This window comes from Pseudonaja textilis, chromosome 15 (genome assembly GCF_049901715.1).
Source record: "Pseudonaja textilis isolate UNSWEBS1 chromosome 15, rPseTex1.2, whole genome shotgun sequence".
In the NCBI taxonomy this organism is placed as follows: Eukaryota; Metazoa; Chordata; class Lepidosauria; order Squamata; family Elapidae; genus Pseudonaja; species Pseudonaja textilis.
Genome location: NC_142004.1, coordinates 1,838,599 through 1,854,930, shown reverse-complemented (window position 1 = coordinate 1,854,930; position 16,332 = coordinate 1,838,599). Strand labels below are relative to the sequence as shown.

The following is a 16,332-nucleotide window of genomic DNA, read 5'->3' as shown; positions in this document are numbered from 1 at the left end:
ACTCACTGGTGTGTGTGTGTGTGTGTTTACCATTGCATTTGTGTGTGTAAAAGAGGCAGATCGACCAACAGGCTGTTGAGCTGAACTGTGAGGTCCGGTCCAAACTGCCTCTGTGAATATGTAAATAATCATGTAATAAATTAAGGGTGACACTAAATTGTCTTGTCCATGTGTCTGTCTTAATTTCTCCGTTTGAACATAGTCTCAAAATAGTTCCAAACAGTTGGAATGGCTTCATAAATATGGCTGTTCGATCTGGACTACCACTATCCGGTGCTGTGCTCAGACCTGGTTCTTGTCTCATGGTTGGGTCTAACTGCCACTAGTAGCATCCTCTTTGGCTGCTGTGGGTGTTAATTTTTGCATTTAGGATGGAAATGTGTTTTGAATTCATTTTACAATTGCTCACCACCAGAATGCCTTGCTAAAATGGTAGGCTCACTGAATGAATGAATGAATGAATGAATGAATGATGGAAGGAGGGAGGAGGATGGGAAGGAAAGGAAGGAGTGGGATGGGAAGGAGAGAGGAGAGGAAAGGAAGGAATTTATGCTTACCTCTTTCCTTCCTACCATCTATTGGTCCTCTGGATTTGGGCAGGGAGTCCAAAGGAGCTCCGCTTCCCACAGTCTACAGAACTCACTGCCACAAGATAGGTTGACCGCGAGGATGCAAGAACCTCGTGGTGACAACGGAGGAGTGAAGATGACAGCAGCTCAAGACTAAGTAGTTTCGAAGGGGCCATTGGAGGCTGCGATGCAACAAGCACACAGGTGCACACCGCTTGGTTGGAAAACCGCCTTTTCCTGCACTTCTGCTCCCGCCCCATTGTGCATTATGGGTTTTGCAATCCATGCAGAAGCCTGGGAAGGGCTGGGTTGCACCCACTAGACCTGGCTGTCCTTCCTTCCTTCCCTTCCTTCCTTCCCCTTTTTCCTTTCCTTCCATCCTTCCTTCCTTCCTTCCTTCCTTCCTTCCTTCCTTCCTTCCCTTTTCCCTTCCCTTCCTTCCTTCTTTCCTTCCTTCCCTCCCTTCCTCCTGTCTTTCCTTCCTTCCTTCCTTCCTTCCTTCCTTCCTTCCTTCCTTCCTTCCTTCCATCCATCCATCCATCCATCCCTTTCTTCCTTCCCTCTCTTCCTCCCTCCCTCCTGTCCTTCCTTCCTTCCTTCCTTCCTTCCTTCCTTCCTTCCATCCATCCATCCATCCTTTCTTCCTTCCCTCTCTTCCTCCCTCCCTCCCTCCTGTCCTTCCTTCCTTCCTTCCTTCCTTCCTTCCTTCCTTCCTTCCTTCCTTCCTTCCTTCCTTCCTTCCATCCATCCATCCATCCATCCATCCCTTTCTTCCTTCCCTCCCTTCCTTGCTTCCTTTCCACGCGGGATGATTCAGCCGCTTTCTCCAACAGAACTCTGTGTGTGTGTGTGTGTGTGTGTGTGTGTGTGTGTGTGTGTGTGTGTGTGTGTGTGTGTGTGTGTTGCGTCGTTGTTGTTATTCTGCTTGGTTTCCTCCGCTTCTCCCTTTGGTACCCGCCCCGAAGGGAGGACGAAGGCTTAGCATCTTCCTCCAGCTGCAAAGGTAGGCAAGCGTGGGCGGGGCTTCTCCGGGAGGCGGGGCCCCGCGGAGACCCCGCCCCCTGCCGACCTTGTCCGGGGAGCCGGCTCGGCAGGGCAAGCGAAGGAGATTAGCGCGTCTTGCGCTCGTCTGCAGGTAAGGAGGGTCGCGGGGGGAGAGACTGGCGTGTTTGGCATCCACACGTGCACCCCCAGACCCGTGCATGCCGGCTTCCCTCCCTCCCTCCAGCCTGATGCAGAGAGGCAGCTGAGGCTTCCCACGCCTTTTTTTTTGGTGGGGGGGGAGGAACCCATCCCTGCGGGAAGGAGAGTCAAACACCTGTCTTTTAAATTAAATTAAATTTGATTTGATTTTTTTCTCTCTTTCTTCCCCGCTCGGTTTGCTTGATGCCGGGGTGTGTGTGAAGGGGGCGCAAACCCTCGCTTGCAAAGGCAGGCGAGCGTGGGAATCATTGCGCCACCCCCCTTTGGAAAGCCACCCCACCCACCCCTGGTTTGCAGAAAGACAAATTCAGACCCTTTTAACTGGGATCTGCCCACCTTGGCTTGCTGGATGTTGGCTAATCCTTTGCTGCCCCCAAGCTGTGGCTGCAGATACCGGTCTGGACAGCCGCCGCTGGAGAGTGCCTGACATTAGCTGGGGCCTACCTTCTAAATCTCAGGAAGGTTTATAATAATAATGATAAATTATTATTATTAATTATTATTAATAATAATAATGGGAAGAAGAAGAAGAAGAAGAAGAAGAAGAAGAAGAAGAAGAAGAAGAAGAAGAAGAAGAAATTATTGTTATCATTATTATTATTTGGGATGCTTTACATGCACCTAGCATCTCTCCCCATCCCCATCCAGCTGGTTTTCAGAATTATCCTAAAAAAAAATATCTACACTGGATTCTGGGGGTAAAAATGGGGCCTTTGGGGGAATAGATTTTTTTTCCTGCTGTTTTTCCCCTGTCAAAACGACTGAGTCAGGCCGGGAAATAAGTTGAGATCTGGGTAACTTCCTTTGCAGCCTGCTTCGTTCCCGTCTTTTGTTCACTGCAGTAGATTGATTGGGCTGAGTCAGCCTCGTTCCCATCTACCCTGCTTGTTTTGAATCTAGTGGAAAATGGAGGGTTTTGGGGAGGGGGGTGGCATCTGAGCAGCCTGGTTGCTTTATGAGGAATATTATTAGGAAGCTGGCTTGCCTCATCCCTTGAGACTTTCAAGAAGAGATTGGACGGCCATTTGTCAGAAATGGTGTAGGGTCTCCCGCTTGGGCAGGGGGTTGGACTAGATGACCTACAAGGTCCCTTCTAACTCGGATTATCTGTCACCTGCCTCCTTTTTGATCGAATGGATCTCTCCCTCCCGTCGAAGTCAATCTTCTCCTTTCGTTTAAGGGCAGATCCAGCATCTTCTCTGCGGACCTCTCTGCCAACGGCCTGGTAAAAGGAACAAGAACATAAAAATGTTTTTATTTTTGGCAAGGAGCGGACCAGATCAAAGCAAGGCAATCATTTTAGCCAAGGCATGAAATCAGGTTAATAAATTAGATTTTATCGTGCTGGCCGAAAGTTCTGCTGTTGTTTTTTTGCACTGTTTTTCCTCCTCTTTAAATGACTTGGCAGATTCTGGCAAGGAGCTCTGGGGCTTATTATGGCATTGAAGGGGCTTCATTGGATTGAAATGAAGTTTGCCCCAATTTGGATGAGTCCCCCCTTTTAAACCCCCTCCCCATTCAAGATTTCGTAGCTTTTACACAAAATCTTTTGTTGGGCCCAAAGTTGTAAGGAGGATCAAAGTTGAGTTGATGTTTTCTTCTGCAGATGTTAAAGGGGGGGTGGGGGGAGGACAAAGGGAATATACAAAGATAGGTCAGCAGTTTTACAGGGTGTGTTTAAAAAAAAAATTATCTGCGGTCCAAGTATCTTTTAATTCCCATTTGTAATATCTCCATTCTGGTTTGTTTGGCGTAAGAATAAAAATCTGAGCATCTTCCAAAGCTGTTCCCTGATCGGAGAGTTTTCTACTCTGTTATCTGAATTAAATATAGGATAAGATTGATACGTCATGGCAGTTTTAAATTATTGAAATTCTGTAGCACTGTGATGAATTTGTATTATTTATTCATTTTTAAAAAACAGCTTGCTTTGCATGGCATCCTTAATGAAACTTCACCCTGCTAGCTAATTTTTCTATATGGATGAGCTTTTTATGTGGAAAGGATGAAGTCCAACAGGGAGATTGAAAAATCCCAGGATGCTTTTAAATCCATTTATTTATAGCATGTTAAAGCAGCATCCTCTCTCTCTACTTGTGCTTGTGCTTAACCAGAAAGATTAAAACCAAAGAGGGCTTTTTTTCAAGAAAATTCCTTCTGTCCGATTCTTTCTGCTTCCTGCCCCTTCCAAAAGGGGTGGACTTCAGGGCCCATCATCCTTAGCCATGGTGGATAGGGCCTGGAGTCCTTTGTGAGAGTTCCGAGCCTCCCAAGCTTGGTGTGATTCTCTGGATCATCTGGTACTTTTCTTGAAGGCTTCAGATTAAATAAAAAGGAATATATGGATGTCCATTCAGGGATTTGGTTTAAGGTTTGGATGAAAAGCAGAAAAAAAAAATATATTAAAAAAAACAGACAGGAAGGACCAGCTTTCCCTGTTTCCATGGCAACAGTCAAGCGGCCTAGTTACAGGGACCACCCATCCTTTATTATTAAGGACAGTCCTTTATTTTGATCCTTCTCCTTTTACCCTAAAAATGGTACCCCCGAATGCAGAGTATGGCACATTACCTGCGAAAAAGATGAAAACTTAATGGTCTTTTTAAAAAATGCATTTATTGCATTTAGGGCTGGATTTGAGATGTTTTTATTAGGATGCGCCTTTCTGGCTTAGATTTTTATGGATATGTTTTGAATTTTTCTTTGCCGTGCGAAGTTATGAAGATAATATTTTTGATCCTTATGAATAGATATTTGGATTTACTCCTTTTCTAGATGTGTCCTTTATTCCCCCCCCCCGAAAATACGGTCATTGGATTGCTGGTCTTACCTTAAAATTCTCATCTTTATCTATCTAAAGGGATGCTGAGAGGCGAAGTTTGTCCCTGGGTACTTATTTAAAATCGAAAGCAACGAACAATTGAGGAATATTCATTGTTTTAAACCATCGGCTTGTCAAAAGGCTAATTCAGTTGGTTGTTCCACTTACTGTTTTGCACAGCTAGTTAGCCTGATTTACAAAGGTAGTGTATTATGGTTTATTCCAGACAATATGGTTATCAAATAAAATCCTGATTACAGGCATAGACCAGCATAAAAGGGTGCAGCCATGAAAAAGAAGAGAAAGAAAAAGAGAGAGAGAGAATGAGAATTAAAATAAACATTTAAAAACAATGCTCAAAAGCTAGAAGGTACAAAAGATATATAAAAAGGGAGAATTTAAAAGAAGTGATCGGAATATCAGATGAGTATATAGAGGACCAACTAAAGTATTTGGAAGATTATACAGGTAGTCCTCAACTTATGACCAGAAGAATTGAGCCCAGAATTATGGTTGTGTTGATCATTAAGTGGGTCATCAGGTGATGGTGCCCGATTTTATACCTTTTTTTTTCACACTGGCTGTTAAGCAAATATGGCGGCTGTTAAGCAAACCCATTGTACCAAATGAGTAGTTCAACTGGTTTGTAATTAGATCTGGGGAAATCAGTTGTGGGCTGTGGCCAGTTACCAAGCACTCTAACCCGACGAACGTGGTGTTCATGAGATCTAGATGAAACCAGTCATAGTTTGGTGCCCAGCCATCTCTTCCTTGTTCCTTGGTTGTGCAAAGCAAGCCCAGCAACTAGGATATAACTTGGGTCAATCATGGTTAAGAAGTCATGGGTGAGAACTCTGTCCTGTTCTTTCCCCTCTTGCAGGAAAAACTGAGCAGTGATGTTGGTGTTAATCCTGGCTTAGGAGCTTCAGGTTTCTCCCTTCACATCTGTTTTACGATTCCTACCTCTCTACCTCATTCCGAAACCAGGTTAAGATGCGTGCCTGGGTAGCTGTGGCCAGCACCCTCATCTTCATAGGGATGGACGTGACATTGACCACCATGTTGTATGAATACAACCGCCACAGCAGGACCATCCTTCAGGATCTCAAGCACTTCAACATCTTCGACTCCATGCTGGATATTTGGGGGTCTTGCTTGTATCGCAGCTGCCTACTCTTGGGGGCCTCCATTGGGGTGGCCAAAAACACCAGTTACGGTCCCAAACGGTTGAAAGGATCCCGGATCTTTATCATTTTGGTCTGTCTGGCGATTGGGATTTATGCCCTGGTTAAGTTGCTCCTTTATTCTGAAGTGAGAAAGACCATCAAGGATCCCTGGTTTTGGGGTTTATTCGCCTGGACTTACATCTCGCTGGTGGCCACCTTCTCCTTCTGGCAGCTGCTCTCCTCTGTGACCCCTGCCAGGGATACCTTGGGGATTAATTCAGAATCCAGGGCTGAAGCAGAAGACGTTGGAGACCCCAGTTCTCCTGGGGTTCGGGGAAAGAAAGAGGAGGCCTCAGCTGCCACCATTTGTAAACTCCTGTCCTACACCAGGCCAGATGTCCACTTCCTTGTTGTAGCCTTTTTCTTCCTCTTACTAGCTGCCTTAGGTGAGTGATTTGGGTGTAAAACTAAAAGGACATGGAACGCTCCTTCCTGTCTTTATGTTGTGCTTGAAAGTTTACGGCAGTAGAAGTGGTGAAGATGTTGGCTAAAATAAAGTTTATCGAACATTTGGTGGGTTTGTGGGAAAAATCAAGATCAAATTGGAGGTTAACGTTAGCTGGGAACATTGTGGGTTTATTCAGAGTTGAGAACATTCTTAACTCCAGTTGACATCTCTGAGAATGTGATGTGTGGTCACTTGTCTTGGGTAGATCATTGCTTGCCTATCCCTACTTAGCACCATAAACTAATTCCCAACTTGAGAAGGGAATTGCTCTGAAGTTGACCTCGGCTTACGTCCTTGTTGGCTTTTCACTTTTATTCTGATTTTTTGCTTCCCAACAGGAGAAACCTTCCTTCCATACTACACTGGCCAAGCCATTGATGGGATAGTCATCCAGAAGTCCATGGACCAGTTTTCCAAGGCAGTTGTGATCATGGCCTTTCTAGCCATTGGAAGGTAGCTTTGTTTAGAGCGTTGGTATGTTGGCTACCTTATAGCCTGAAGCTTGGAAAGTGTGGTGGTTGCGTGAAGTGTCTTGCGATGGTTCCAGGCTGTGATTTAGTTCGTCTCTTAGGTAGGGCCCAGATTTCCAAGAAATTGCAGGTTCTACAATTGTGGAAAGAACAAAAATTAAAACGAGTAGAATTAGGTGGATAATCATCTCTGCTCTTTCCGTGGGTTGTGTATGTGTGTGTGTGTGTGTGTGTCTGGGAAACCTTGCAGGGAGGGAAAAGTATGGTGTAACCAGTCAAGGTCAGAAGAAGTTCAGAAATTCCTCAAACTGAAATATCCCAAAATACAGAATAACAAAGTTGGAAGGGACCTTGGAGGTCTTCTAGTCCAACCCCCTGCTCAGGCAGGAAACCCTATATCATTTTAGACAAATGGTTGTCTAATCTCTTCTTAAAAATCTCCAGTGTTGGAGCATTTACAACTCTTGGTGGCAAGTCGTTCTGCTGAGTAATTGTTATTTTTAGGAAATTTCTCCTTAGTTCTAGGTTGCTTCTCTCCCCGAATTCATTTCCATCCATTGCTTCTTGTCCTGCCTTCAGGTGCTTTGGAAAATAAGTTGACTCTTCTTTGTGGCAACCCTTTAGATATTGGAAGATATTGGATCTCCTTTATAGAACCTTGCAGATGGAGTTCCATGCAAAAGGTCCAGAATTTATTCCTGTCCTGTAAAGAGACTGCTTTTGCAGAATGTTCTCTCTTGGTTTTAAAATTACATTTCAACGTAACGTTGGGAGCAAAATCTAAGTTCATTCCTATGGGTGTCTCTCTGAAGCATTTCTTTCTTGATAGTGTACAGGTAATCCTGGGCTTAGGGGTGTTGCTTTGTTGGTCTCTGTCGATCCTATAACATCTCTTATCTGCAATCAGCTCATTTACCGCAGGTATCCGAGGTGGCCTCTTCACCCTGGTCTTTGCTAGACTGAATATCAGGCTCCGTAACAGACTCTTCCGGTCGCTAGTAGTGCAGGAAATGAGTTTCTTTGACGAAAATCTCACCGGTGAGTTTCTCTACCTTTTTGGGTGAGGTTAGGAGTGGGGATCCCCTCACCCTGCAAATATTGATCGATCGCAGAATCACTGATCAGGCTGCTTGGGAAATGTAGTTCAGGAGAATCTGTAGGCTGGTGGATTGAACACCGTTAGTGTTTCTCAACTTTGACAACTTTACAACATGTGGACTTCGACTCCCAGAATTCTCCAGAACTTAAACGTTTCTGAAATGTGAGAATATTGGCTTCGTTGGTAAATCAGAGTCCTAATACTTTTTCAGTGTCATTTTCTATAGGTTTCATTCTCTTGTTATGTTTTGTTTTCCGCTGATCCTTTGTCCTCTGTCCTCCTTCCTCTCTTTCAGGTGACATCATTTCCCGACTGACATCAGACACAACCATTGTGAGCGATCTTGTCTCCCAAAACATCAACATCTTTCTGCGCAACCTGGTCAAAGCCACCGGGGTCATTGTTTTCATGTTTAGTCTCTCGTGGCAGCTCTCCTTGGTGACCTTCATGGGCTTCCCTATAATCATGCTGATGTCAGATGTTTATGGGAAATATTACAAGGTTAGTTTTATGGGCATCTTAGAATGATCTGATATTCCTTTAATCGTTTGCAACGCTTGGGGGAAGGCCTCTTAAACCTTCTGTTGCTAGTTATGGTCAGGTGAATTGGCATATCTGAACGATCACATATTGTACAAATATTTGTAGGCTAATGCTGAGTTTTTGTCAGGCTCCCAAAACTATGAAAGAGGTTCATAGTTACTTATTAACAGATTCCTTTAATATTCCTCACCTGCAGACAGAATCTTGCCAAACTAAAGCAACTACTTGCATGCTAATGATATACTCTGAGAACATCTTGGGAGGAGCTGTCTTAACTCTCTTCCTCCCAATGAAACTCTAAACTTTGCTGTCTCTTGGGCCTCTGGAATGCAGCCCCTCCCTTCTGGGAATCCAGACCAGGTTCCACCACAGTTTTCTACTCAAAGCCACACCTAGACCTGGATTGCACATATATGGACATAGATGTATTTGTGTTTAGCATCTGGAATTCCATGTGAGCTCCCAAATTTGAGGGTAGTTTGGAGAACTGTTGAAGTAGGGCCTTTTCAGAGGTGACCCTTCTCCTCCTTTCTTTTGACCAAGTAGAAGCTCTCTAAAGAAGTCCAGAACGCTTTGGCCAAGGCGAACAATACCGCTGAAGAAACCATATCCGCTATGAGGACAGTCCGAAGTTTTGCCAACGAGGAGGCCGAGGCTGACGCCTACTGGGAGAAATTGCAACAAGTCTACCAACTCAACAAAAAGGAGGCTATGGCTTACACGTACTACGTGTGGTCAAATGGAGTAGGTTGAAATGCATCCTCTCTTCCTCTGACTTTCTTTTTTTCTTGTTTTTTTTTATCTTTTTTTTGTCTTTCTCCAGTTGTGCTTTGGACACACAGTTGGGAAGATGAAGGGATTCCCAGTTGTATAACAAAAGAGCCAGATTTTTGTCTTAGGCCCCAGAGTAAATAAGAACACACTTGTTGTGCCAAGTATTTCTTCAGGGTTGAGTTCACATCAGCAGCTGCCTGAAGTCTCAAGTGTCATTGCTAACTTAGGAAAGTCCCGATAGAAAAGAATATTTGTAGCTCAGGGTTGAACCGTGGGGTCCTTGGTGCTCTCTGAGCTTGGTGGTTGCCTTGCAGACGTTTCATGACCAAGCTAGGTAACGTCATCAGTGCTGCTGATAGGAAAATGTTTTGTGTGTCTGAAGACCAGTCTTGCCCAATTTGGTGCCCTCATGAGTTAAGTTGGAGTTCAGCTCCAAAGTTCTTGGTGTTACAAAGTTCAGGTGTTTATCCTTGATTCCAGCTCACCCTACTCATCGTTCAAGTGAGCATCTTATACTATGGAGGCCATCTGGTGATCACTGAGCAAATGACAAGTGGCAACTTGATATCCTTCATTATTTATGAATTTGTTTTGGGAGACTGCATGGAGGTAAGTGACACTTTTTAAACAGTCTGTAGTCTTGCCTGAAAGGAATTGCTGTCTCTGATCTCAGCTGAGCATCTTTTAATATTTTCTCATACGTATCAGATGGATTTCTGTAAATATGAAGACTGTCCATGGTTGAAGTTGTCTTGAAATGTTTTTATAGAATTTTTCAAATAAGTCTGTCCCTAGAATCCTTCATAACACCCTGCTAAAAGCACTTAAAGGCATTTTAATTGTGGACTTACCTTTTTCATGGGTTAGAACTGTTGCAGATTCTCGGTTGAAGATCTGTCTGCAATCTACAATTTAAAATTCTTCAAAGGCAGAAATGTAAAATTTATCTTATCCAGAGTTGTGTTTCCTCGGACATATTTATTTTCAAATGCAGAACAATTAGTTCTTATAACCCCTATTGCACAGTAAGATTTTTCGTGAAATGACAACACCTTCTAGTAATGTTCTTTCTTCCTCTCTCTTAGTCCATTGGTTCGGTTTACAGCGGCCTCATGCAGGGTGTGGGAGCAGCTGAAAAGGTATTTGAGTTCATAGACCGCCAACCCACGATGTTAAACGATGGGACGCTGGCCCCTAGCCAACTGGAAGGAAAATTGGAATTCAAGAATGTCACTTTTGCTTATCGCACCCGTCCTTCATCTCAAGTCTTACAGGTAAGTGTATTTTTGGTCCGTGTGGGCTACTCAAGGGTTCTCATTCTGTCTTGTGGATTTTAGCAGTAGGAAGGCAGGATAACCAAATGCTTTGTATGTTCATGTATGCAGAAATTACAGTTCTTACCACCTTTGGTCCTCATGAGGCTCACACACAAATTTCAGATGCTCCTTTCTTTCTTTCTTTGGGTATAAGTTGAGTAGCTTTTGGCTGCGTTCACATAACACCCTGTATATATGTTCCTTGGGACTTAGTGAGTTACATGTAGTCTGAGACTGTGCTTTGTTTAATAAACTAAACTTAAACCATAGCTTAGCCAAAGTACGTAAAACAGGCCTACCATTTTAGATAGCACAGTTTTTCATTAGTCCAAAAATCCCAGCTTTTTTCAAGCACACAAAATTCCAGATCTAAAGAAGGATGATGAAAAAAATAAGTGCTAAACTTTCTGCCATGGTTTTAAAACTACACTTTCTCCCTATTGGTTCTTTGGAGTTTTGGTGGGAACCAAGGAATGTCTTTTCAAGTGACTTCTAGCCCTTGGCGCGCACTTGTCTTGGAAAGGTAACTCAAAAAACTTGGCAAGTCGTGGATGAGACATGACGATGGATCTGCTTGTCTTGTAGGATGTCTCCTTCACTCTCCATCCTGGGAAGGTGACCGCATTGGTGGGTCCTTCAGGCAGCGGGAAGAGTTCCTGCGTCAACATCATCGAGAACTTCTACCCTCTTCAAGACGGCCAGGTTCTTCTGGATGGACAGCCTATTCATATGTATCAACACAAGTATCTTCACTCAGTGGTATGTATCGCCAGTAGCTGGGTCCCTAGATTTGACTGAGTATGACAAGATGATGTTTCCAAGAAAAAAGGACATCCTAACCCTTCAGGTTCCAGAGATAGATTTGCAAGTACTTGTGATGAAATCCCTGTGGATGATTTAGGCTTCTAACTGTCTCATTTGTCCCTGTAGCTCACAACTACCAAGTTCCATTGGTTAAATAAAAACAATTCTCTCTTCCTTTTAACCGGAAAATGCATCAAGTTTTGAAGAGCTCATCTTGGATTCCCAACATGGAGAGAATTGGCTCCTTGAGTGATGGTTCAATATCATATTCAGGGAAATACAGGTAGTCCTCAACTTGCAATAGTTTGTTTAATGACTCTTAGAGTCACTAAACGGCACTGAAAAAAGTGACTTATGACCATTTTTCACATGGCCATTGCAGCATTTCCATGTAGCGTGATTAAAATTTGGCCGCTTGGCAACTGGCTTATATTTATGACAGTTGTTCTGTCCTGGGGTCGTATGATTTCCTTCGGTGACTCTCTGGCAAGCAAAGTCAAAAGGGAAGCAAGACTTCACGTAACAACCATGTCGTTAATTGAACAACTGCAGCAAATCCCTTAACCGCTGTCACAAGAAAGTTTGCAAAATGGAGGAAAATTCACCCTGACCAATGTCTCTTCTTAGCAGCAGAAATGTTGGGCTCCATTGCAGTTGTAAGTTGAGGACTACCTGTAGATACAAGAGAAGATAGTTTCAGGAGAGTCATAAGGGTGGATGTAAGCAGCTGCATGATTCACCGACACATCACCTCATATAATTTCCATCATTCATTTGCTTGTGAGTAATGATAATCAGTCGATGTCTTCACCGGTTCTACTCTTCATCCCTGTTGAACCCCTGTTGTCTCTTTAGATCTCCCTGGTGAGCCAAGAGCCGGTCCTGTTTGCTCGATCCATTGCCAAAAACATCTGTTACGGTTTGGATTCGGATCCGTACGAACTAGTTGTTCAAGCTGCCCAAAAGGCCAATGCCCACACCTTCATTATGGAATTGCAAGATGGCTATCACACAGGTAGGGTCTGACACCACAATCGTTCTTGCAGCAAATTCATCGGCTCTGAAATCGGGGCCTGTAGCGCCGCCTTAAGAGGCATATTCGTTTTTGTTGTTGTTGAGGTCTGGTTGACGTTGTCTGACAGGGTGGCTTATTAATAAGTCCTGCAGATTTTACTATTCTGTTTCATTTTTTTTTTCTTTGTTTCCTTCCTCCTGCAGAAGCTGGCGAGAAGGGAACCCAACTGTCTGGTGGTCAGAAGCAGAGAGTGGCTATTGCGAGAGCTTTAATCAGAAACCCACCGATTCTGATTTTGGACGAAGCTACAAGTGCTTTAGATGCGGAGAGTGAACATGCAGTGAGCAAGACGGGGTTTCCTATTCAGACTTCCTGAATCCTCAGCAGAATTGGTTGCTAGCTTAAGATGTCTTTTGCAAACAAAGAGATGCTTTCTCTTAAGTCAGTGTTTCTGAACGTTGGCAACTTTAAGATGTGCGGACTTCCAACTCCCAAAATTCCCCAGCCATGTCACATTGCCGACTTTAATTGAAGACTGTGAATTAAATCCTTGAGAAAAACCTAAATAAAAACCAATATAAGAGCCAAAGGTTAGGTTTATTCAAGAGACACATTTTCGGGGTTTCCCCAAAACATCGAAAACAGGCTGGGTTTATACAAGCCACCATCAAATTATCAAAATTAACCCCCACTAAACTTGAGCTTCACGGGTGATCACAGCTCCCTAACTTGATTAAACATGTTTTGAACATAGCTATTTTATTAATAAGGACTTGAGGGGGTTTATTTAATCTTGCTCTGTTCCTGTTAGTCCTGTTTTGCTGTTTAATTGATCGGAAGCTCTCGTGAGTGAATAAATGGACTATTTTCCTGTCTGATTTGGGGAGAATATTTTGGGTGATGGGATGTCTTTTTCTTGATGTAATCCATCTTTCTTCTTCTTGGCAGATTCAGAAAGCTATCTATGGACATGTGCAGAATCACACGGTTCTGGTCATCGCCCATCGACTGAGCACTGTGGAAAAGGCACACCACATCATTGTTCTCGATAAGGGCTGTGTGGTACAACAAGGGACGCATCAGCAGCTTATGGAAGAAGGCGGCCTTTATTACAAGCTAGTGCAAAGACAGATTCTTGGCCGTGAAACAGGCACGGAGGACAGCTGTCCATTGGATGGTGGCTTGGCTAACATCCAGAGAGGTTCTCCGAAGACAGGATTGGCAGAAGAGGTAAAGAAGGGAAAACAAACCTGCTGAACTTGAAGATACTCGACTGGACCGTCCGACTGCCAACTGATCCCAGAAGCGAATGTAACAAGGGTTCCCATCAAACCCCAGATGGAAGAGTCAGCATCTTTCACAGGGCTTCCCCCGGGCTTCCTTATCTGGTGTTGGCTAATTACAATCCTAAGCAGTTGTCCAACCTGAATTACTCCCAGGAGATAGCTGTAGAAGAGAAAGAAAGCCAGGTGCAATTCTTTTAATGGGCTGTGTCTTCTTCCTACGGATATACCTTGCAAGCTTTGCTCTTTCCTATAAACCGGCATGGTTTTTAAGGACGTGCACTATATGGAAGAACAAGGATCTTGAATGGATCTTTCAGATGCATCACCACTATGGGCTGGGATGGAAATAACGTGCTTGGGATTGGCATTGAAGCCAACCGGTTGACTTTGGGATCACCCTGGTGCCTACAGATTTGCTTTACGCTTCCATGAAAGTTGAACTGGACCGCCAGATCTAACGCACTTTCCATAGGGAGCTTGGCTCAGCTGGAATTCAGAACATCTTGATGTGCTGTGGTCCAGGTCAATGGTTCTCTGGGTATCTCTGGCGAAGTGTGGTACTCTACAAGCTGGGATCGTCACAAGCTGCGTATGCATGAAGGTTTTCTTATAAAATCAGCGCTGTTTCAGTTGAGTAGGGGTTTCAGAGATAGTAGTAGTAGCATCCCGAACAGCGATTGCAATAAAACCTCTAGCCATAACAACAGAGAGAACAAGAGGATTGCATCTTTGGTCTGCACTGCATACCTAGATGGCAATAAAGGTGGAGAGAGAACCTTGGTTAGGGGGAATAGGCAGTTTTATTGCAGTTGGAATTATTTACATTTTTATTGCTGATATGCACAGTTGCACACAATCTGGGTTGGGCACCTGAATATCCCAACTAGCAAGTCAGCTCTGTTTGCAAACTATTTATTTCTCTAGAACAAAGGTTTTTGTTTTCTTCCTCCTCCTCTTCCTCTTCTGTTTTAATGCCTAAAATCAGACATGTCGGTTTTAAAATATGCCCATTCTGTCAGGAAACATTTCCTGCCAAATTTTATGTTAAAAGATATAGATTCTGCTAAATGTTGCAAATATTGTAGGTTATAGTTATTTTGTTTAGATAATTAGTTAATCATCAAGCACCAGTTCTCCAAATTATTTTGATGGATTTGTTGTGTTCACTCTAAGAAAGGAAAGAAAAGGAGAAAAAAAAATACCTTTCCAAATCTAGCTGTGTAATTTGACCTATTTTGATCTATGACTTTTACAGCTGGATAAATATTAAGAGTTCTCAGCCAAATATGTGCTTTAAAAAAACAAAACTGTGAATTGAGATTGAACAATTACTGCAATGCTTAATCTTAGCAATTTTGAAAAGGTAATTTGTTCTCTCTGGGTAGCCTTTCCAGTTGCATTTGGTTATAAAATGGCTCATGCACTTTATCACATTTTAATTACTTTCTGATACCTCGATGGGCAGATTTTTGTCGTTTGCAATGTTTAAAAAAAAGCGTATGATATTTTAGCAATATTTTACAAGTACTTCACTAAATTAAACAACAAAAAAACCTACCTCTGATATTCTACTTTTAGTGTGTGTGTGTGTCTTCAAGAATCTGTCCCAAATAGCCTTTTATTGGTAAGAGTCACCTCAGAGAGATAACAAATTTTTATTGACTAACAACAAGAAAAAGTTAAGCCCTTTAATGTAATATTGGTTTATGCTGTGCTGGTGAAAAGACAAATGTTTTTAACCCCATAAAGTTCTTTCCAACTTTGCTTTTCAAAGTGAAGTTAATTGCTTCCGTTACTCAAGGTAGCATGGCCAGTGGTCCATAATAATGCAAGTTATGAGCATGATACCTTAGGTCCCATGGACGAGAAGGACAAAGAGATGGTTTCCCTACGTTCTCTTTTGTTCTTTTGTGTTAGTTGCGAATAATTTCCTTGACTTTGTTGGCACCATTGTGAAATTTGTTTTTATGCTGGTTTCTACAACCCGGTCTTCACCCAACTTTTATGCCCCTTACTCAAAGATTTGGCACTTTATGTATAGCTTTTGTTCAAGATTTGATTCACGTACAATTGCACCAACAGGAATACAGTTGGGCAATAAAGTTTGAGTAAAACATACAAGGATTTATGAGAATTTGAATCGGCTATGAGATGTTTAATCAGCTGTCTCAAGAGAAGGTTGAAGGCTTCCTCAGAGTACAGGTAATCCTCGACTTACGACCAAAATTGGGACCAGAATTGCAAAGCAAGGCAGTTAAGGGAGTCCTGCCTGATTTTAAGACCTTTTTGACACAATTGCTAAGTGAGTATATCTCCCATCATTAAGTGTATCCAGCTTCTTCCCAATGATTTTGCCAAACGTCTAAATTTTGATTTGTGGGGATGCTGCAAAGATCGTAAATCAAGGGCCGGTTGTATATCACTTTTTTCAGCGCCCTTGTAACTTTGAACAGTTGCTAAACGAACAGTTTTGAGTCAAGGATTAACGTATGCTTGTGAATTAAATTCTGTATGAACTTTCCAGTAGCAGATGACTACTGTCATACATTCAGCTCGAAGAAGTGGGTGTACATCCTGAGAGTACAATTACAAATAAATCAGGTCAAACATCTCCTCCTATTGCAGGAATTATTCAAAGAGGCTGAGTGCCAACTTCTTGCAATTAACAAAATTGAATAATCATGACAGGTTTAAAGTGAATCCTGGATGTATGTACCTAGACACCGACAAACCTCGGCTTGAGGATTTCATAGACCAT

The 16,332-nt window shown here is 42.9% G+C and overlaps 1 protein-coding gene across 2 annotated transcripts; it reads left to right on the top strand.

Annotated features, from left to right (window-relative positions):
- The first annotated feature begins 1,611 nt into the window (after positions 1 to 1,611).
- On the top strand, positions 1,612 to 16,100 carry ABCB9 (ATP binding cassette subfamily B member 9). Of its 2 annotated transcripts, none has more exons than XM_087913023.1 (12): positions 1,612 to 1,704; positions 5,581 to 6,205; positions 6,606 to 6,720; positions 7,645 to 7,775; positions 8,132 to 8,337; positions 8,926 to 9,123; positions 9,634 to 9,762; positions 10,239 to 10,427; positions 11,055 to 11,228; positions 12,129 to 12,288; positions 12,492 to 12,628; positions 13,237 to 16,100. In XM_087913023.1, the coding sequence occupies exons 2-12, from the start codon at positions 5,587 to 5,589 to the stop codon at positions 13,543 to 13,545; spliced, it is 2,367 nt and encodes a 788-aa protein (XP_087769149.1). In that variant the 5' UTR covers positions 1,612 to 1,704; positions 5,581 to 5,586; the 3' UTR covers positions 13,546 to 16,100. The 2 variants fall into 2 exon arrangements, with proteins under 2 accessions (XP_087769149.1, XP_087769148.1); XM_087913022.1 differs by having other exon boundaries at positions 1,614 to 1,704; positions 5,474 to 6,205.
- The last annotated feature ends 232 nt before the right edge of the window (positions 16,101 to 16,332 follow it).

What these genes read in the sequence shown, in the direction of transcription:
- ABCB9 (XM_087913023.1), top strand. Translation starts at nt 5,587, where the DNA reads ATGCGTGCCTGGGTAGCTGTGGCCAGCACCCTCATCTTCATAGGGATG. An exon ending in GCCTTTCTAGCCATTGGAAG is followed by an intron (nt 6,721 to 7,644) that starts GTAGCTTTGTTT and finishes ATCTGCAATCAG; the next exon opens with CTCATTTACCGCAGGTATCC. An exon ending in CTTTGACGAAAATCTCACCG is followed by an intron (nt 7,776 to 8,131) that starts GTGAGTTTCTCT and finishes CCTCTCTTTCAG; the next exon opens with GTGACATCATTTCCCGACTG.